The 23,087-nt window shown below is 40.7% G+C and overlaps 1 protein-coding gene and 1 long non-coding RNA gene across 6 annotated transcripts in view; one reads left to right on the top strand and one right to left on the bottom strand.

Annotated features, from left to right (window-relative positions):
- LOC120405578 (glutamyl aminopeptidase) overlaps nt 1-23,087 on the top strand; it is a 50,810-nt gene that overhangs the window by 1,868 nt on the left and 25,855 nt on the right. The window contains exons 2-7 of the mRNA XM_039539216.1: nt 7,544-7,685; nt 10,444-10,575; nt 15,836-15,956; nt 18,440-18,594; nt 19,241-19,354; nt 21,748-21,882. Of these exons, the coding sequence (XP_039395150.1) occupies nt 7,544-7,685; nt 10,444-10,575; nt 15,836-15,956; nt 18,440-18,594; nt 19,241-19,354; nt 21,748-21,882 (799 nt within the window). The remainder of the gene's footprint in view (nt 1-7,543; nt 7,686-10,443; nt 10,576-15,835; nt 15,957-18,439; nt 18,595-19,240; nt 19,355-21,747; nt 21,883-23,087) is intronic.
- The window catches only part of LOC120405580, a 66,720-nt gene continuing 48,052 nt past the window's right edge, over nt 4,420-23,087 (bottom strand). For all 5 annotated transcript variants that reach the window (XR_005598698.1, XR_005598697.1, XR_005598696.1 and 2 more), the window contains one exon: nt 4,420-6,135. This is a non-coding gene — a long non-coding RNA (uncharacterized LOC120405580). The remainder of the gene's footprint in view (nt 6,136-23,087) is intronic.

Genomic DNA, 23,087 nt, shown 5'->3' with positions numbered 1-23,087 from the left:
GGGGCCCACTGATCCCGCGGCTTCGGCGGACCTCTCGCAGGCAAGCCGCCAAAGGCAGCCTGCCTGCTGTATTTGGGGCGGCAAAATGCCTAGAGCCACCCCTGCGTATAGTCAAAATTACATTGAGTGTAATGGCGGGCAGAATCGCCCGCACTATAGAAACAATATTTAAATTGTTATTTTTCTCTTTTTTTTCTTCTCATTTTTGCCGACCGCGTAAAGCTGAAATTGCGCATGTTAAATGCGCCTAAGATGCGACAGACCTGTATGTAGAACCCGGTGCTGCAACAGGCAAGAGTTATGTCAGCTTCACTCTGCTGCTGACTGGCAATACCATGAGCAAAAGCAGAGGCAGGCACTGGCAAGGGAGGATGCAAGAGCAGAGAGAAAAGCAAAGGGCAACTGGGTCCCCTCCCCATATGTATACAAATGGGATGCAGCAGCAATTTGATCTAAGAGGAAGCCATATGGGGAGCATCTGAGCCCCCAGTTGGCTCTTCAGCTCTATTCCCTCACTACCATCCCTATGCAGCTCCTCTGTTATCAATCTAGATAAGGTACTTATGGCCCTAGCATCTAACAGCCTCATAATCATTAACACATTTGGTCTCACAACACCCCTGTAAAGTAGGAAGTTGTTATTTCTAGTTTATTGAAGGGGAGAGAGAGAGATGACTTGCCCAAGGTAACACAAAGAAATCTGTCTGCGAATCAGGGACAGAACCCCAATTTCCTAAAGCCCAGTTCAGGGTCTTAACCACAAGCTCATCTTTCATCCCACCTCTCTCTCAACCACCAGGCCTCAGTTTCAGAAGTAAGAGGGAAAGGTGGAACAGCAGCTCAAAGGTGGAAGCAGGAGGCATCCTGTCTTCATAGCAAGTGTGTGTAGCAAACGGTGGGAAGGGGATGTGTGTGTGTGTGTATGGATATTAGAGACTCTGTTAAAAGGACATTATTAAGGTTGCGAAGTCAAACACTATCATGTTAGGAAATGCCTAAACTAAAGATGCCTGTGTAACCTTAATTCTGGCCCTTGTTTGTATACACTATGATACAGTCTTTAATTACAGCATTGTGTACTAGTTTTCCACAGGACCACTGCCTCATTCAGTAGACGGTGGGGATGGTGCTCAATTAATGAGCAGTTATTCATTATTTTGTTATCTTCTCATCATTCCAGGTGTTATTTACTGGACACTATTCAAACCCTGCTCTAGAGATGGAATTATTAAATTTCCTCCTGGGTGTTTCTATGGTACTTATTATTGTATCCATGTGCTTCACAAACATTAATGAGTTTACCTTCACAACACCTCTGTAAACGAAGGGATGTTGCTATTCCCATTTTACAGATGAGGAACTGAGGCACATAGAAATAAAGGTCAAAAGTACCCACTAATTTGAGATGATACCAGTATCTTATTTTTTTTGTAGAATATGTAGCATTACATAGCATTTTATATATTTAAGCAGAGCTCCCAGTGACCTCAGCTGCAGCTGGGAGTTCTTAGCACTTCTGCAAATTAGATACCAGGGTTTCAAGTGAAGCCCCATTATTGACCACCTGTGAAAAGTTTGCTTTAACTGATTTTCCCAGCATGACCAGGAACTCTATGGAAGAGGAAGGGATACATTCCAGTTCTCTAGGACAGCATGCCCTAACCACGAGACCATCAAAGCAACAAAGAATCCTGTGGCACCTTATAGACTAACAGACGTTTTGCAGCATGAGCTTTCGTGGGTGAATACCCACTTCTTCGGATGCAAGTGGTGGAAATTTCCAGGGGCAGGTTTATATATGCAAGCAAGAAGCAAGCTAGAGATAACGAGGTTAGTTCAATCAGGGAGGATGAGGCCCTGTTCTAGCAGTTGAGTGAAAACCAAGAGAGGAGAAACTGGTTCTGTAGTTGGCAAGCCATTCACAGTCTTTGTTTAATCCTGAGCTGATGGTGTCAAATTTGCAGATGAACTGGAGCTCAGCAGTTTCTCTTTGAAGTCTGGTCCTGAAGTTTTTTTGCTGCAGGATGGCCACCTTACGGTCTGCTATTGTGTGGCCAGGGAGGTTGAAGTGTTCTCCTACAGGTTTTTGTATATTGCCATTCCTAATATCTGATTTGTGTCCATTTATCCTTTTCCTTAGAGACTGTCCAGTTTGGCCGATGTACATAGCAGAGGGGCATTGCTGGCATATGATGGCATATATTACATTGGTGGACGTGCAGGTGAATGAACCGGTGATGGTGTGGCTGATCTGGTTAGGTCCTGTGATGGTGTCGCTGGTGTAGATATGTGGGCAGAGTTGGCATCGAGGTTTGTTGCATGGATTGGTTCCTGAGCTAGAGTTACTATGGTGCGGTGTGCAGTTACTGGTGAGAATATGCTTCAGGTTGGCAGGTTGTCTGTGGGCGAGGACTGGCCTGCCACCCAAGGCCTGTGAAAGTGTGGGATCATTCTCCAGGATGGGTTGTAGATCCCTGATGATGCGCTGGAGGGGTTTTAGCTGGGGACTGTATGTGATGGCCAGTGGAGTCCTGTTGGATGGAGACCATCCATTCTCTTCTTACAATCTCCCTGCCTCAATCATTACACACCTTCCAACATCAGCAATAAATCAGGCAGGGATCCTACGGACAAATCTGCTTCATTACACAACCCTGGTTCATTCCCCAAACGGATCTGTGTTCTGAATGAGGCAAAGGTCCTCTGGAAAAAATAGTATCTGAGTTTGTAATTTATGACGATCATAATGCAAATAAACAAGACATCTGAATTAAGGTTGCACAGACAATCTTAATTCTGGCATTTCCTAACTTTTGAGTACTTGACTTTGCAACCTTAATAATATTTCTTTAATGTAGCTTTGTGTGTTTAATCTCCTAACTTTTCAAAAAAGCAAACTGAAAAGCAAGTGAACAGAAATTCCAACATGTGGAATCATATTGGCATTCACATGTTTCATCAGCAGGGTTGGAAGCTTTAGATCCACCACACAGATGTCTGCCACTTAGGCTAACAGAATAACTGATAGAAGTAGTAGATTGTCCTCCTTTATGTGGACCAGCACTAGAAGGGGATGATATACATTTTACCACTGGCTTTCACAGATATTTGCTGATGGCAGAGGAATGGTGAGGCTCACGGATCTTGAGTTTCATTCCAGGCTCTGGAGGGAAGCATGCTCAAGTGGGCAAACCGTCTTTTGTTTATCTCTCCTAGCTAGATTTCTTCTGTCCTGTCCTCTTCAATTTGTCCCTGTCCCAGTGCTGTCTCTCCCCCTCTCCATGGCCCCTTGTACCAATCTCATTCTCCTCACCTATTCAGTCCCAGTCGCCTTGCCAAGCCAGTCCTAGTTTCTCTTTGCACTCCTCGTCCCAGTCTCTCCACCTCCACTCCCAGTCTTCCTCACAGCATGCACAGTCCCAGTCTCCTCACCCAACAATTCCCCATTTCCCCCTTCTGGTTCCCCATCTAATCTGTTTTTCTCCCTCCACTTTCTCCATCCCCATTAGCTCTCAGTCACAGTCTCCCTTCCTGGGCTCCTAGTTCAAGCTCCATGTCCCTCCACTCATATCTCCCTTTCTCCTTGACCCAGTCATCGTCCCTCCCCTCCCCCGCAATCTTGGTTTCTAGTCAGATCTGCCTTCCCTCACCCTGACTTTCTCCCATCAGCTTCACTGCTTGCCAGTTCCAATCCTCCCCAGCTCTCCATCTGATATCAGTTTTCCTCCCCCTCCACACACACACACTTCCTTCCTTGGCTCCTAGTACGATTCTTCTTGCCCAGCCAGTCCCTGTCTACCCACCCAACTCCCAGTTTCTTTCTCCTCTCCCCTCGCCATCAGCCTACAGTCCCAGTCTCCCCACAAAAGATTCCTTGGCCCAATATAATCCCCAGATTTCCCCTCAGGTCCAGCTCTTGTTCCCTCTGCATTCAAATCAGGCTGCTTCCTCTTCCATGTCAACTGTGCCCAGGGGTGGGTGGGGTCAAGGGTTTGGGTGGGCATTGAGAGCACATGAAAAACAGGCTTCCTACTCTAAGTTCAGGTACCCAGCCTCCACGTGGGCCTCAGTAGCCCAGAGCTGTAATTACAGGGAAAGTTCTACTCAGCCCTAGGCTACAGCATGCCCAATGCAAATGAAATCTTCAGTGAATTTAGAGGCCAAACTCTAACAAGCCACTATGGAACATATGCAAACTGTGATATTTCAAAGGCTTATAAACTTGACCAAATTTGGGCAGATTTTCATGGGCATAGCACAGTCCTGACACAAGGGTCACCCACCCCCTACCAAAATTTCAAATGCCTCCTCCAGGGCATGCGGGCACTAGAGATTCACGAAGGAAAAAGCACCAGAATTGTTTAACATGGGCAGACAACTTATTTTCCCCTCGCCTTGTTCTCAGAAGCAAGCAACTAAACTATTTTGTCTGAAATTTTTCAGTAAACTTCAGCCTGAGGTAGATGCCTGGTGTGGGAGATTTTAGCCCAAATGATAAAAGTTTGGCAATGTTAGAAGCATGTGAAAACAGTCTTATCATGGGAAGAATTGGGTGTCATTAACAATAGGCAGTGCTACCAGCCCAGCCTATATTCTGAAGGGGGGGGGAACCTGGGAGGGGACTGAGCCAGCTGGCAATTAGCTTTCTTCTTGAACAGCCTCAGAAGCTGTGGGACCTGGCTGCTGATGGAGAAGAGGAAGAATGGCAGGGAGGAGGAGGTGGAGTGGAAAAAGCCCACTGGACAGCTGCTTCTGCCCGGGCAAAGGATTGCTTAAGCATTGCTGCAGCCCCTTTTCTTTATACACTGGGCATGGGTCCAGACTTCACTGTCCCTTGGATCCACCTCTGGTTTTATACATTCACCAGAGAACAATGTTAGGTCCCAGAGGAAGGATGAGTCAGTGGTTTGGGGACTAGCCTGGGACTTGGGAAACTGGGGTTTAATGCTCTTCTTTGTCACAGAGTTCCACTATGACACTGGACAATCAGCTTCTCTGCGCTTCATCTGTGAAATGGGGATAATAGTGCTTCCCTACCTCACAGGGTCGTGGTGAGGATCAATACAACAAACAGAATGTGAGGTGCTCAGATGTGAGGATAACGAGACCTATAAACATGCCAAATAAGCATCAGCCTAGAGCATGACAGATTTTTTTTGTCCTCAGCTGCCATCAAGAGATGTGAAATAACTCCAGTTTCTTTTCTTCTGGTATTACTGAGGATACAGATGGGCAAGGCAGCTATGTCTTGGCTTTGCAGAACTAAAATCTGGTTCAGATCTGAGTTCCCCTTTATTCAAACCACTGGAGTGAAGCACTGTGTGGGTGTGGAGGGGGGCTCAAATGGTGCTAGTTTGAGCATATCTCCAGCTGATAAGGAAGCTGGTATTACCGGTTTTGTTGGTTGCACAGATGTGAAATCGTTTTCCATTCTCTGCTTGAATTTTCTCTATTTAAAAGGAAGCCAAGGCAGTTGTGGCAGGCAGAAAAGATATTTTGCCAGGACTATGTATCCTTATTAAAGTGCCAAAATTTCCCTGAGAAAGTGATGAATCTATGTTTGCAAAAAGAGTATGAAAATCCATTACTTAACTCTCTCTATTGAAAATCTGTATATGCTTGGCAAAAAATGGTAATTTATCATCTCTCTAAATGTAGCAATGTTTTATTTTGGGAACAACAGCTGCATGTGGTAACAGACAGATCTCCTCTTAATATTCCTGGTATATTTACAACTTTGTCACTTCTGGTTCATGTTTTAAAAACCTAGAGATCAACAGAAATTGCAGGGGCAGAATCCACCTTATAAAAAAGAGAGGGTTTTATCTTAAAACCAAGTTATACAATATTTCATTTTTTCTTTAATTACCACTTGTCTGCACAAGAGCATGGCCTAGTCTAGAGGTCTCTGAATCAACCCCCATGAATTGTGGCATTGAGACATTGCATCACTGGTGTTTCTGCCCACCACAAATGCATGAGGATATATAGTTTATCACCTTATAAATCAGTGAAAAGGTTCTTGAGGAACATGGATAGAAGAGTGTCCAAATATATACAGTTTTTTAAAGCAACAGCTGTAAAACATTGTCCAGGGGATTGAAGTTAACTTGGCTGTGAAATATCTTCCAAACCCTAAAAAAAGGAGAACGGGACAACTTACAAAGCAGAAGAAACTCCATTAAGTCTAAGCTATTTTGAGAGGTTTAAATACGGTGATGTTCATTACACTTCTTCCTCCAAGACCATGAATTCAAGGCATTTGAGTGAGTGTCCAAATGAATATGAATATTAAAAAAATTGAGATGTATTACCTCCTCAGACTTCTGCATGAACCTTGCTGCTACTCCAGGTTCTTAATGACCAGTTTAGTATTTAACCATCACAGGGGAAAGCCAAGGCAACAGAAACATTGAAAAATTGGTTGTCAAGTAAACTTGTGATGGTGGTAAAGATCTATAATTTATTATGAGTATTTTTAATTACTTTTTTTGGAAAGAACAAAAAATCCACACCTTACCCTACAGCTTGAGCAGCTGTAGAAATGCTGTCCGAAAATGCACCACATTCCAAATTAATTGAAGAGATATCGGAGATTCGTTCCCCCATCAATCAGAACAGAGAGCATGTTCCATCCCTGAACAGCATGCTGATAGGGGAAAACTTGATTTCATGTAGGAGGATGTTTCATAAAAACCTTGGCAACATTTTCTAAATGATCCCATTTTGCAACAATTCCCTTAGTTATTTCTAAGTGAGCCCACTTCACTTCCAGGCTAAAACCCGCAAATACACTTGCACTGATTTGTCATTAGGTGTTCCACCCTATTTCAAACATTTCATGTCAATGCACAATTCATTGCTGGAGTCATTAAAGTTTAGCAGCACTGGCAGGCAGATGTACAGGGTAACCTCTAAGTGATAAATGCCTAGAACAAGAAAGTACTGTGCAGGCAGCTTCAGTATTTTGTGGGGGTGGAGTTAAACCATCACTCAGAAACTTTTGAAGATGTCTTTCCAAGAGAAGCTCAGGTCCCGATCCTGTAACGAGCTCCAGGAAGACCCAATCAGTGGTGCTTCCTATGGGCAGAGCAGTCCGTTCATTCAGAGCTCATCGCTAGATCAGGGCCTCAGTTTCCTTTTAGTTGAGGACATTACTAATGTTTACTAATATGAAGTCAATGGGATTACTCACATTGGTAGGATGAGCAGGATTTTCCCCTTACTAGGGGAGGAACCGCTTGTGTTTTACTTTTCCTGCGCTTAAAAAATATTTAAGCACATCCTCCATTTGTGATTAGCAGTTTTACCTGTTTATTGTTCAAATACCTACTGGTCGTGACTTCTAGAAGCCGAAGTATATTTGGGGGGTTATAAATATTTAAGTTGTATCTTTATAAAAAGACCACTGACAATAAAACTTTTGCTGGTTCTACTACAGTTTGCAGTACTAACAAACAATTATGTTCACACATGGAAATAACAAAGAATGGCTATCGTGAAGGCGTAGGACAATGCAACAATCTTTTTGTTTATTTTAAAGGAGCATAGCAGCTACCGATCATGAGCCAACAGATGCACGGAAGTCGTTTCCTTGCTTTGATGAGCCCAACAAAAAGGCAACTTACAACATATCAATCATCCATAAAGAACCATTCAAAGCACTCGCAAACATGCCCGTAGAGGTATGTATTTCACAAATGTACTACATAAGTAGAATGATTCTGTAAACCAAATGTAAGAGTAATTCAAATCAAAACACCCTTGAGTGTTAACAGATCATTTGTTTTCTCAGAAGCTATACAGCTTAAGGTTAAATAAGATTTATATAAAATAGGACTGGTTGTTTAGTTATCATTCCTAGTTGTGTATTGCTGGCCACCAAGGCTCAACAGTAGAACACAACACAGCAATGCCAAACCCAATGCAGGAGAGAATCACATTTTCTCGTTAGCTGCCTATCCCGGGGTTTCCACATGCACAGGTATTGTAGACTTGCCTCCCTTACTGGATATATATAAATGATACACAGTGGTGTTGTAGCCGTGTTGGTACCAGGATATTCAAGACACAAAGTTGGAAGAATAATATCTTTTATTGGACCAACTGCTGTTGGTGCGACAGAAAGCTTTCGAGCTTACACAGAGCTGACAAAGAGCTACAGAGGGATTTCCCAGAAATGGTGACTGGGCAACAAAATTGCAGATGAAATTAATAGAATATCAGGGTTGGAAGGTACCTCAGGAGGTCATCTAGTTCAATCCCCCGCTCAAAGCAGGACCAAATTCAGTGTTGATAAGTGCAAAGTAATACACATATTTAATGATGGGTTCTAAATTAGCTATTATCACTCAAGAAAAATCTTGGAATCACCATGGATAGTTCTCAGAAAACTTCTACTCAGTGTGCAGCAGCAGTCAAAAAGGCTAACAGAACGTTAAGAACTAAGGGATAGAAATTAAGGCAGAAAATATCATAATGCCACTATATAAATCCATGGTGCACCCACACTTTGAATACTGTGTCCAGTTCTGGTAGCCCTATCTCAAAAAGGATATAGTGGAACTGGAAAAGGTTCAGAGAAGGGCAACAAAGATGAGCAAGGGTTTGGACTACTTATTTGTGAGGAGAGACTAAAACGATTAGGAATGTTCATCTGAGAAAAGAGACAACTAAGTGGGGATATGACAGCAGTCTATAAAATCATGAATGATGTGAAAAAAGTGAATAGAGACTGTTATTTACTCTTTCCTACAATACAAAAACCAGGGGTCACCTGATAAAATTAATAGGTGGCAGATTTTATACAAACAAGAGGAAGTATTTTTTCATACATACACAACTTAACCTGTGGAATTCTGTTGCCATAGGATGTTTTGATGGCCAAAAGTATAACTGGGTTCAGAAAAGAACTAGATAAGTTCACGGAGGATAGGTCCAACAATGGCTATTAACCAGAATGGACAGGGACACAACTGCATGCTTTGGGGTGACCCTAAACTTCTGACTACCAGAAGCCAGGAGTGGAAGATATGGAGTGATCCACCCCTAACTGCCCTGTTCTGTACACTCTCCCTGAAACTCTGGTATGGTCTACTGTCAGACACAGGCAACTGGGAAAAGTGGACCATGGTCTGACCCAGTATGGTCTCTCTTGTGTTTTTATATGCTAAAAATACACCTTTTTTTCCTGAGTGTAGACATAGCTTAGAAACTTACTGATGTTTTTCATAGACGACTTCATTTTTGTAGGAAATGCTGATGGAGTTTCTAGGAGCAATTGGAGTAAGTTGAAAGTAGAAGCACAGTTAACATATTTTGGAAAGATGTTCAAAGCATAAAATACTGAAGCAAGGGTCTACAAAAGGATTTGATTGATCAATTATTTTGCACTGAAATTGTGTGAAATTTACTTTTGAAAGAACAGGGGAGATGCTGATTTCATTTGAATGTTTCTTTGAGATTAGGGGGTATTCGCCCCTCCACAGTCTTAAAAACTCAAAGGGATATTGGGGACAAGAGATATCAGAACAGAGCTGCTCGAATAATGGGAAAAAACAGATTTGTGACTATATAAATAATTTACTTTAATTTGTTTCACTCTTGCTTGTGGTATCAAAACATCTGTTATTCATGTAAAGGAAGTTTATTGTATTTCTACTATAGGTATAGTATCTATTATTTGCCATTTGCTTTTTTTACTTTTATAGACAGTCATCCAACCAGGGATATATATACACACCACATGACAAGTAACAAATAATGAACAGTTGAAGTAATTTGTCCAAACGATTCAGCAAATATTTAAGAATACCAAGTACATTTGCTAAATATCAGGACTGGCTTGCAATGGATTAACAAACCAAAAATCTGGCCAGCTCTAAGAACAGAAGGGTGTCTGAACAACCCCTTGCAAAGCAAACCCACCAAGGTTTATAGCACTAATTACTACTGACTCTGGATTGGATTCAGTGGGCTAAATTCTGCCCTCAGTTACATCTGTACTACCTCACTAGCTTCAGGAAAGTTGTGCAGGTTTAAAGGAGGGCATAATTTGCTCCCATCTTTAATTTCTTCAACATTTTGGTTTTATGGAGCCATTTCAAGAAGGCTAGCTAGAAAATACATTAAATGGGACTCAAGCTTATTGAAAAGCTCATCTTAACAAGAGTATATAAGCACAGACATGCACGGTTTGATTTCTTAATGCAAACATCTAGAAATAAGAAAACTCATTATTAGTGCATAAAAACAAAGCCCCATCATATGCATTCCACCTTTAAGAAAAAAATCACTTTGCATGTTCCCATCCCATGAGCTGTGTAAAGCCAGAGAGACAATTCGTCATTCCTATAGCTCTATGTTCCTATAGCTGAATGTTTTACTCTTTTATGCACATGTTTGCAGTTTCACAAGGTAAGAATTATTTTTCTCCTTCTTCAGCAAACAGTTCAAGTGGGTGATGGCTGGAACAGGACAACTTTTCAGAAATCTGTCCCAATGAGCACATATTTGGTGTGCTTTGCTGTGCACCAGTTTGAATGGGTAGAAAGAACGTCTGCCAGTGGAATTCCTGTAAGTCCAATTTTCATTCTGAACACATTCCAGATGCGAGTTTTAAAAAACATAAATCAGCTTTTCATATTGTATTGCTTAATCTTCTCATTCTTATGGCCTGTGTTCTGCAGGAAGTCAAACTAGATGATCAAAATAGTCCCTTCTGGCCTTAAACGCTATGAATCTATGTGGACCTCATGTCTCTCTTGCTTATTAATCAACAACATTGAAAAACTTGAGTCATAGCAATGCATTGTTATATAAAAATGTATTGTGTACAGTTATTAATTATATTACAATAGTGCCTATATGCCCCAGTCAGAGTAGGAGTGATGCAGACACATGTTAAAAAGAGAGAGTCCCTGCCCTGTCTCTAGAACAGTAATAAAATAACCCGAGCAAATGGTTAAAACATCCTTACTGCAAAAGTGTGTTGTCTGATTCTTAGAAGAGTAAGAAGGGAACTAGCAACAGCACCACACTGGAAGGGCTGAAACCTCAGGTCTTCTGAACTGAGTATGTTTGGATTTGAATCCACAAATCTGAACGGGCTCCTATAATTTTGGTTCCAGATTGTATCCAAAAGAGTAAGGAGTCTGTTTTCCAATTCTGGTTTGGATTCAGCCAAAAATCTTATAAGAATGGCTCTACTCATGAGATTTTTACTATTCAAAATCTTGTGGGATGAGTTCACAAGGTTTTACTAGAGTTGTTGAATCTGACGTGAAACCCCACCCATGATTTAGCCTTTCACTCAACCTCTTATTGAGCCTGAACATAATCTGGAATGTTCAACCCCTGTTAACTAGTTATTTGTCCAAGATTTTCAATGAGAGACAGAAAAATTCTTCCAGTGTGGTGCTGTTGCTAGTTCCCTTCTTACTCTTCTAAGAATCAGACAACACACTTTTGCAGTAAGGATGTTTTAACCATTTGCTCGGGCTATTTTATTACTGTTCTAGAGACAATACTGTCTAATGACTGGGAATCCAGATTTCTGGATTATATTCTCAATACTGCCATTGACTCACTATGTCAGTACTTTGCCTCAAGTGTCCCAATCTGCACTCAATCCCTTCCTAAATTATAGGGTTTTCACAAAAATCCCAGAATCTCACCCCACTTCTTAGCAAAGATCTAATAGCACAGCGCTGTGCTGAGGTCTCCTTACTCTAAAACTTTACGTATTTGTACATCTTTGCGCATTTGTCTAAATATGTGACCAGAATATATTTTGCGATGTGATGCAGTATCCTTGATTTTTTAAAAAAAATTGTGTTTGTTTGTTTAGTTGCAAATCTAAGTCATAAACTGTGACTCCAAGCCTTTAGAGCAAGGTGCTACTGTAGTTCTCAGATAGGCTGCTCCACTTGTTTTCAGTGTCAGGACTATGTTTATCTAGCCTAGACACACTCTCTCTAGAGCTTAATCATCTACATGATCAGAATTTGCATGGGTCTTTTGCAAAATGTATTCAGGGAAAAAAGTGGAGTGCTGCAACCGTACACAAAGTCATTGTTTAGTATATACAAAAGCCCTCCCATTCTACGTTCAGCTACCACACTCTAGGTTGTGAGTTAGGGACTGACCTTTGTTGTTTCAAAAGGGAATATTAAAGCAAAGTTATGGTATGACTATAGCTTTTGTGAATAAAAGTGAATATCTACAAGTTACAAATACATACATACCTCACTCTTATATAGCGCTTTAAAGTGTGTGTATGGGGGGGGAAGGATGTTAATACCAGAACAGAGTTTGCATGAAGAATCCCCATCTAGTTTGGGCTATAGTTCTTACACGTTTTATTTACATTAGTCAATAAAAATGCCTAAAGGTTTGGCTACACTAGAAAGTTTTGCTGCTTAGATGTAGCTAAAGCAGCAGCGCCCCCTTAATGTGGAAGCAATTATACTGGTAAAAAAAAAGTGCTAATACCAGTATAGCTTATTTCAGTTCTGGAGGCAGAATAAATTATACAAATGTAATGCACCTTTTTACCAATATCATTTTGCCCACCCTAGGCCTTTCACCAGTATAACTATTTCAGTTAGGAACACCCTTAACCAAAATAGTTATGCTGGAAAAACTTTGAAATGTAGACCAAGCTTTACTATAATGATCAGCACTGCTAGTTAAACAATGAGACAAATCGACTGACAAATAATTTATTCAAAAGAAAATGCCAGTGCTCACTGGATTAATTATTGGCAATAAATCATTTGACCAGCTCTACAAACTCCATAGCAGCATAAGTTAGTGATATATTGCTTTATATATTGATATATAGACAATATATTGCTTTTTATCAAAACAAAACAATGCAATTACACAGAAGTCTCACAATATACAATAAAAGCTCTTAAAACTCTTTTGGGATCCCTTCTGAGTTGTTGATCTGGCAGAGATAAGGGTGGAGAGAATGAATAAAATGCCTGCAGCTTTAAATGATCATAAGGAATCGATTACTACTTCACATCAGATGTTAAATCTATGTTTTGAGTTTCATAAAGGGAGATTACACAAATCAAACATAAAAGTAGGTTCTGACAGGTGCAAGAGATTTTCGAGTATGGATCAGCTAGGGGAATAAAGCACCCTAAACTGAGTAAAGAGATTACTGAAGGGAAAGTTGCAGACAGTAATTGCAAACCAACCCTCGTGGAAATCCCATGGTCCTGATGAAAGCCCAATTAAATTTTAGAAGCTGTTTTTTTTTTCCTTTCAGTTATCTTCCTCACCACTTTTCCTTGAAGAAAGGCTTCAGTACAAAGCAATTAAGCTATCAACTGCCAACCATGGCTCCTCACCACAGGCCAACTCCTTTGTCCAGTTCAAAGCCTAGACTCGGTCAAGATTTTTTTCAAGGGAACATTTTTTCCATCAGAAGGTTCGGATTCATTAAAGTGAACGTTTTTGTGGACACCTATCATTTTTGACTAAACTTTCATCTGGAAGGTTTCTTGGATCCAGGAATTTATGGTATGTGTATGAGAGTGCAAAAGAGTGAGGGGAAGACACCAGAATAACCAATAAACCCAATGGTCAGGGCACTCCCTTGGGATATGGAAGACCCAGGTTCAAATCCCTGCCTGATTCAGAGCAGGAATTTGAAGCTAGATTTTCCACATCCCAGGTGAGTGTCCTCACCCCTGGATTACGGCCTATTCTGGATTCTCTCTCTTTTCCTTTTGAACATAAATTCCATCCTGGACCCGAGAAACCTTCCAGATGAAAGCTTTGTCAGCACAAATACTTCTCAGAAAAGTTTTGATTTTGACAAATTGGCATTTTCTGAAAAAAACTGTTTCGCCAAAAAATGCCATCCAGCTCTAATTGTACATTTTTGAAGGAAAAGGTCCTTGGTCTCTTAAGCCTGGGGGATATTCCATTGCTAAATAGTAATACAAAATGAATTACCATGCGGCAGCGGCAGTTCCTGATCACAGATAGTGGAAGCATGAAAAATCAGCACTTGGCATATCACTTTTCTCCTCTTCATTATAAAATGTAATTATGGATTTAAAATGTGCATGCATACACCTTCATAGCCAAACATACTACACAGGTAATTGACTAGTCTGTAGTTTGCAGGTTAGAATAAACAAATCCAAGTAAGAAATATCACAGAACATGCATATTACCTCATAAAAGCAAGAGCCTATCCTCCTCATACCAGCTTTGGAATTTTCTATTAAAATATCACTCTCGCAAGCCAAGCTCTAAGCATGATACTTTGCAGATGGCTTAGCAGCTATCATACAGGCCTATTCCTATCTTACTCCACTGCCAGTCTATTTTTATAATATTAATGTTAATCGTCAGACATAGTTTAGTCTGCAACCCTTCTATTAAAGGCAATTTCCTACACTTACCTGAACCATGAAAAGTTGAGAAACTGCCCTGCCAGTGCAGAACTGGAATGCTAAGGGTAACCAGATCTGGGGAGGAAAGTGAAGGAAACATACAGCAGAGCACACTTTACTATTGCTTCAAAAAGGAACAATATCTATCCACTAAATGAAACATAGAGAGAGACCAATGACTGTGTGAACTTTAAAAGTTCTGGGGACTCTGTACTCTCCTCCCTCCCACCCTCTCCATCCCCAAGTGCAAAGCTTTTGCTGCCAGAACAATAAAGCGACCACAGCAGCGAGTATATGTCTGTCAGTTCCCTCTGCATCTGTCAGTCTGTCTCCGTCATCTTCTCTGTTGGCTCCAGAAGTATAACCATTTGACTATACCCTCCTGGGCCCAGGATGTGCCAGCTCCTTGATTCAATGCCCTGAAATGCTAGGTTGCAATCCTGCACTGGTAGGTCTGTGAGGGGAAGGTGTTCCCTACCTCCTCTTCCCTGTATGGTGCACTTCTATAGCAGAGAATTGTGGAATACAATTGTGTACCTACTCAATTACAGTTACAAGGAAACTCTAAGATACCAGACGACTAGAGGGAAAAAAAACACCCTTTTTTCCAGCTGGTTTTCTTTGTATGTTTATATGGTCAGTTGAGCTGTTTTGCTGATAGCGGGTTGCAGCCCTTCTTGTCTCATGCACTAGTCTTAGGAGAGCATGCATGACTATTGTTTCTTAGAAGGAGTCTATCAGTAACAGTGGCAAAGCTTAAGAGTGTTAATTTGGGGAAGCTATCCCTTCAAAACACTGAAAAGCATAGCTGGTCTTCCAACAAATAAGTTTCCTAAATCTATTCAAATTTGATGTGGTGGCTTCCACTAATTATTGGGAAATGAGGTCAAAGGTCAAATCCTAATTAACAAAAATCCAGATAGAATTTGTTGAAAGCAGAGGATCAGGCAGAAATGTGGGTTAGCAAAATATAGCCTAGGTTTGTCCCTTAGTGTTATTTTTTACTTATACAGTATAACACCGTAGATGCGAATGGTACCTTACAAAACAAGTAAAGACAGAATTCCCACCCAAAGAGCTCGTAATCTAAGACTGGACAAAAAACGGAAATGATGGAGTGAGAGTGGCTGGGAGGAATGAAGAAAATAAGCTCATAATGTTTCATGGATGAATCGTGCACAGATCTGGGGTGGTTACACATGGATTTAATCTATATATAAAATTGACATTTCATAAGCCTCATCATATAAATGGTTTAGACAAGGGTCTCAGTGTTAGGTTTAATCTTCCAGAGAAGAAAAGTCAGCCATATTATCCTTCTCTTTGCTAAATGATGCCTCAATACTAAATATAATTTGATTTGTTTTGTTCAACTGGGATCTGCTCTAATTGTATTTCTCCACTTTGTTTTACAGCTCAGGATATATGCACAGCCACTGCAAATACACACAGCAGAATATGCAGCAAATGTTACTAAAGTTGTATTTGACTACTTTGAACAGTATTTTGATATGAACTACTCTCTTCCAAAATTAGGTGATTACTACCATTTATATTCTTCATTCTCTTAATTTACTATCAGAGTTTTGTTTTCTGCTCCGAGTCATTGTTATTTCATGGGAGAGTGAGAATATAGAAATTTTGCTGCTAGCTATGCAGAAATCTGCTGAGATTAAGACTTTATAGTTCAAGACTCTCTTGTATGTCAAGATGGGAGGCTCAGACCCAATTAGGACATTCTCCTCCCTTCATTCTGGCAGCTTGAATCCAAAACACTGGCACTAAACACTGCTATTTTAGAGTGTCCAATTTTAAATAACGAGAAATGTTGGTGACATCAACAGAGAAACAATATGGGCTAAATACAGCCAGATGCAGCTTGAGATAAACTGGTTCAGCTCCCAAGGAAACTTCTCAACCAGAGTTACCGGTGACATAAATTATGTAAGTCATGTGACTTGCTCCAATTTCTGTGCATCCATTTCCACCAAGGTGGAGTTTGGATCCACGACTATAAGTTATTTTCTATAGATGGGTTGAATAAAGAGCCCAGATTCAAACAAAACCAACCTTGATACTGAACCAGTTTTTGCCTGTAGCCCTTATATTTTAAGGTTCCAGAGCAAAACATTGGAACTGAGCATCCCTAAATTTGGATGTTTGAAATCTGGATCTGAATTGTGAAATTTGAACTAATTGCGGATACAATTAGAGCTGTGAAAAAGCTATAGAAGTATCCTCTGCTATAAAATCCAAAAGGTATAGTTTATTAAGGTTTATAAACTTAACATGTCCATTCTTTTGAGTTAAAAAAATGTTAAGGTAGCCAGAGGAATTTTTTTTTTAAAAAAAAATCATGCTATGCATTGTCTAATGGATTACCCATGTAAAGCAATTAACATGCTAAATTCTCTGAAAGTTTTGACCTTCCTCTTGTCCTCACCCCTAAATATCAACTGAGTTGCTATAAATGTCCATCTACACTAAAATTACAAGTAAGTCAGGAGACCTAGCTACAACACAGTTGTCCCTTTACCTGGCTACAAGCTGGCTCCAATTGTGGATTCATTTAAACTGGATCTTAACTATCTATAACCAAGTGCATGTTTCTGTAAGGTATCTGATGCTCAGTTAAAGAACGTTGATAAGGTCCCATCTACCTTGCAAAGTGGAACTCTGTCCCCTGAATTAATAATATTTGTAATGTAGACCAGCTTATAGATTTTATATTGTGCTCCTCAAAGTGCCAAGTTGTAGGAGACAAACAGCTCAATTCTCCAGTTCAAAACCAAAAGTCCATCTTTCCTTCATATCTTTATGACATTGTCCCTTCATTATTATAAATTGATTAAATCAGAAATAATGAATCAAAGAGGGTTTTAACAAGATTATTATTTTAAATAAATTAATTTACTATCGCATCAAAGCTTCTGGCATCACTATTTTTCTTGTGTTCCTCATTTTGGATCTTTTGACAGATTGTATAATGTGTCCCGCAGACCTTGCCAAGTTGACAGCTATGACCAGTCACCAAGCTGGCTAGAATAAACACTTGCAATTAGAGATGTGTGTAAGGCTTTCTGTCCAATTTTGAATTGATTTTTATTTTACCCTTACCCTTATCCTCACAGAACAGAATGCATGGCCAATCATAGAAGATTAGGGTTGGAAGGGACCTCAGGAGGTCATCTAGTCCAACCCCCTGCTCAAAGCAGAACCAACCCCAACTAAATCATCTCAGCCAGGGCTTTGTCAAGCCAGGCCTTAAAAACTTATAAGGATGGAGATTCCACCACCTCCCTAGGTAACCCATTCCAGTGCTTCACCACTCTCCTAGTGAAATAGTTTTTCCTAATATCCAACCTAGACCTCCCCTACTGCAACTGGAGACCATTGCTTCTTGTTCTGTCATCTGCGAATCCATAATTCTCATTTTAACTTGTACTGATTATGGAACATGAAGAAGTGACTCCACAGTTTGAATGAGAAGCAAATGTTGTTCACCATATGGGGGATTAGCTTCAGTTAATAAGTCAATAAATATTTGTTATTCAAGAGGGTGACAAACAATGACATGCCTCATTATGCTACAGACAGTTTCAGATGCTTTATTGCCTACAGCATATCCCTAGAAAATACTAATAATTTCTGGAGCCAAATTTAAGTGTTGGATCACATGTGTATTTCCATAGTTTGAACAGCACTTTATCTGGGGACAGTCTTTGACTAGTGTAAACTGTCAGAGCTACATTAAAGTCAATGCAGCTATGACAATCTACAGTCAGTTGAGGGTCTACCCCATGTATCACTGAGCATCCTACACATAGGAACAGAGATCCTGGGGTTCACTCTGTAATCGCAGTAAGTAATATAGAAGACTGTCAAATGGTGAGCAACAAAACAAGTTATTATCTTATGTTGTGAATAAGCAAATGCATATCTTCCTACCTAAAAAGGAAATATCACAAAAGAATCTTAGAGAACACAGTGTTTACCCAGCTATCTTTCTTTCCATATAGATAAAATAGCTATTCCAGATTTTGGTACTGGTGCTATGGAAAACTGGGGTCTGATCACTTACAGAGAAACAAACCTACTTTACGATCCCAAAGAATCTGCTTCATCCAACAAACAGAGAGTGGCAGCTGTGATTGCCCATGAGCTCGTTCACCAGGTAGATTTTATTAAATGTTTAATGTTTTTAAAGCACTAGTAGCGCACAGTATCCGTACCTCATTTATGAAAATAATCAGCCATACATTTGGTTCCAGGTCTTCTAAGTAAGTTTAAACCTTACTTTAAAATAAGTGCACAAAGGCAATTCTGCTGTTAGAGTTTTACAGTACTGGAATTATTGCAAATGGTCTCTTCTCAGAAAATTAGATGCTTAGGACCAGGTTTTCAGCCAGCCTCTGAAAAATCTGCCTGCAACATCATCTCTCTCACATCCACCCACCCACATCATTCACATGTGCAGATATGTGATTTAAGCTTGCAAACGGATGCAACTAAACTCTGGAAGCTGCTTGAGAATTTAGTCTATATAAAGGTAAATCAAATCAAGAGGAAGAAACTAAAAATACTTCCAGTGGTATATGAATCAGTACCAAATCACCGCTGTTATATATAATTTCATAATACAAATGATTAATGTGAGTCATCATCTGAATTCCCATTAAAAACCTAGCTTTATGACAAATTCTTCTTCCTGGCAACAGGAAGAATGTAAACAAATGGAGGTATTGCATGAAGATTTGCAAAACTATAATATACACTTATCATGGTGGCTAACACTTCATATTTAATGCTTACAATTATAGTGGTTTGGAAACATTGTGACCATGGACTGGTGGGACGACTTGTGGCTAAATGAAGGATTTGCCAGTTACTTTGAGTTCCTGGGAGTAAATGCTGCAGAAACTAGTTGGCAAATGGTAATTATTTCTACACTATGTTTTCTATTTTGGATGCACGTACACTTAATTATTGTGGCACACAGATATACAGATAAAGGAGATACCTGAACAAATTGACTTGTGCGATTGTATACCACAGATCTCTATTGGTTGGACTGTGAAAGGACTAGCTGGGTTTCTAAATTGTCCTGCTAACTAGGTTTTGGTCTGAAACTAGTCTATAAAACTTGCAAAGTTCTGCTCACCTGAGGAGAGTAATGTTTTGATGAGTAAAATATTAGTTTATCATCATCGTAAAGAATCATAAGTGGATTCTGTGCCTGGTCATGGAGATTTTGCAAAGTGGCTATAATTCCTCCTCCTGAAAAATGGAGATGGAGAGTCTCCATTTATTGATTCAGAAGAGGTGACTAGTGTGTGTGTGTGTTTGGAACTGGGGAGGGGTTACAGAAACACCATCCAACCTGGAATGTGAATCCCTTTGAAGTCTGGTGGATTGGTAAATGCGGGTTTAGGGTGAATTTATTCAGATACAAACATTTCTCTACAGCTTTGGTTCAGTTGGGGGAAATAAGTTCTCTAGATCCAGCTCCTGCAAGCGTTTTAAGCACTGTGACTTAGAACCATGCTCAGAGCAGGTCTAATCAAAATAATGCTTAAAACAGCAGTGACTGCAGGTGGCCTGACTATCCTAAAGCTCCCAACATTGCTAACAGTGAAGCTGAACTAATTAGTTCGCTTTATGATTCTGCAAGTGAAACCCACACACCTCCTGGGTGTGGTATTCTTCCCATCTAGTGGCACTGAGACCACAAAAGAGACAGAGAGATATTAATGAGTTTGCTCTACAGCCTTAACTAGCAGCCAGTTGACTTTTAACTCATGCGGTAGAGGCTCATGCACTAGTGCTCCAGAGGTCCCAGGTTCGATCTCGCACCACGATGACTGGGGTCTGTCGGAGTTACAAGTATATAACCCGCACACCTCCTGGGTGTGGTGTTCTGTCCCATCTAGTGGCACTGAGACCACTTAGAGAGAGATTAATGAGTTTGCTCTGCAGCCTTAACTATCAGACAGTTGGCTTTTGGCTCACGCACTAAGCTCCAGGGATCCCAGGTTCGATCCTACCCGCCAATGACCAGGGTCTGTCAGTGTTACACAAAAAAAGGAAAGCAGGTGCTTATTTTACACACTGTGGATTAATAACTGCTTCTCTGAATTAGGTGCTTTTGTTGTCTGCCAAAAACAGATGCGGTGGCCCATATCTCCCAAATTAATATGAGACTTTACCTACCATATACATTCCTACTTTTATTTGTATATAGAGGGGGGACTTTAGTTTGTTACATTTTTATTACATTAAATCCTTTATAGCAAAATACTGATCACTGGCACATTTACTTTAGCAGTGACCAGAGCATATCTGATACTTCAAAGCAAAGCCAAAAACCAATATTCATTTGTGCAATGCTGTGCTGTACGTGGGGGCGGGATATTTCTTACCCTGGATTAATCTCTTTACAACCTGAAGTATGAAATTCCATTATTCTTACTTTAACATACATAACTACGTGTTATTATTGATCATGAAGTTATGTAGCCCCTTTTTAAATCTAGACACAGTATATAACTAAGACATAGAGCTGTATACCAGTGAATGATATAACAGAAAGTTATGTAAAACTTTAGTCTCACTCATCTATTAATCACGAATTAAGCGAATATGGATCACAGGTTACTGGATCTGACAAAGGAAAACGGGGGAGGGGGGAAAACAAACAAACAGGGACAGTTCCTGAAGAAATCCTATGTACTCCTCAACCTGACCTCTATATAGAGGGGCGGCTCCAGGCACCAGCACGCCAAGCGCGTGCCTGGGGCGGCAAGTCACAGGGGGCGCTCTGCCGGTCGCCGCGAGGGCGGCAGGCAGGTTGCCTTCGGCGGCATGCCTGCGGAGGGTCCACTGGTCCCGCGGCTTTGTGGGACCTCCTGCAGGCATGTCGCGGAATCCCCGGGACTGGGGACCTCCCGCAGGTAAGCTGCCGAAGGCAGCCTGCCTGCTGTGCTTGGGGTGGCAAAATACCTAGAGCCACCTCTGTCTATATAGCCATCTGTGCTATGTCTCAAAGCTGAAATTGGTAATAGTCAGAGCTTTTTGTGTTGTGAGACGCACATGTTCAAACAGGATTCTGTAAGAGGTAATTTATCATAACAGAGGGGAAAAGTCCCCATCTTAGAAATATAATGCTATTGCACAAGTCGTTCTATAGAAGAGGTGAAATTTCATTCTTCATGCCTCCTCCATCCACATCCCCATGTACCAAAGACAGATCTGAAGCTTCTATTTAAAGTTATAAACTATTTGTTCTTTGAGTAAGAATTACAGTCCTGGTTTTGTTTCTGTTTACCAGCTTGATCAGGTGTTAATTGACGACGTGCTGCCTGTGATGAAGGACGACTCCTTGTTGTCTTCTCACCCTATTGTGGTCAATGTGTCATCTCCAGCTGAAATAACATCCGTATTTGATGGCATATCATACAGCAAGGTAGGAGAGGCCTCACATTATAATCTTAACTATGACAAAGAGGGTTTAAGAAGACCACAGACAGACAATCAGCCTGTGTCTGCACTAGCCTTTTTCTGAAAAGTCCCCCACTCTTACTAATACTGTGACAGGTTTCGGAGGGGCAGCCATGTTAGTCTACATCAGCAAAAACAATGAGGAGTCCTTGTGGCACCTTATAGACTAACAAATTTATTTGGGCATAAACTTTTGTCAGCTAAAACCCACTTCATCAGATGCATGGAGTGAAAAATACAGTAAGCAGGTATAAATATACAGCACATGAAAAGATGAGAGTTGCCTTACCAAGTGGGGGGGTCAGTGCTAACAAGGCCAATTCAATCATGGTGGATGTGGCCCATTCCCAATAGTTGACAAGAAAGTGTGAGTATCAACAGAGGGGAAATTATTTTTTGTGGTGACCCACCCACTCCCAGTCTTTATTCAGGCCTAATTTGATGGTGCCAAGTTTGCAAATTAATTCCGGTTCTGCAGTTTCTCGTTGGAGTCTGTTTTTGAAGGTTTTTTTGTTGAAGAATGGCCACTTTTCAGTCTATAATTGAGTGTCCAGGGAGATTGAAGTGCTCTCCTACTGGTTTTCGAATGTTACAATTCTTGATGTCTGATTTGTTTCCATTTATTCTTTTGCATAGACTGTCTGGTTTGGCCAATGTACATGGCAGAAGGGCATTAATGGCACATGATGGCATATATCACATTGGTAGATGTGCAGGTGAACAAGCCCCTGATGGTGTGGCTGTTGTGGTTAGGTCCTATGATGGTGTCCCTTGAATAGATATGCGGACAGAGTTGGCAATGGGCTTTGTTGCAGGGATGGGTTCCTGGGTTAGTGTTTCTGTTGTGTGGTGTGTAGTTGTTGGTGAGTATTTGCTTCAGGTTTGGGGGCTGTCTGTAAGCAAGGACTGCCTGTCTCCCAAGGTCTGTAGGAGAGCACTTCAATCTCCCTGGAGACTCAATAACTGACTTAAAAGTGGCCATTCTCCAACCAAAAAAAAAATAGTCAAAAACAAATTTCAACGAGAAACTGCAGAACTGGAATTAATTTGCAAACTTGACACCATCAAATTAGGCCTGAATAAAGACTGGGAGTGGGTGGGTCACCACAAAAAATAATTATCCCTCTGTTGATACTCACACCTTCTTGTCAACTGTTGGGAATGGGCCAC

This window comes from Mauremys reevesii, linkage group 5, assembly GCF_016161935.1.
Source record: "Mauremys reevesii isolate NIE-2019 linkage group 5, ASM1616193v1, whole genome shotgun sequence".
NCBI lineage: Eukaryota > Metazoa > Chordata > Testudines > Geoemydidae > Mauremys > Mauremys reevesii.
Note: the sequence above shows the minus strand (reverse complement) of the source record. Positions and strands in the feature narration are given on the sequence as shown.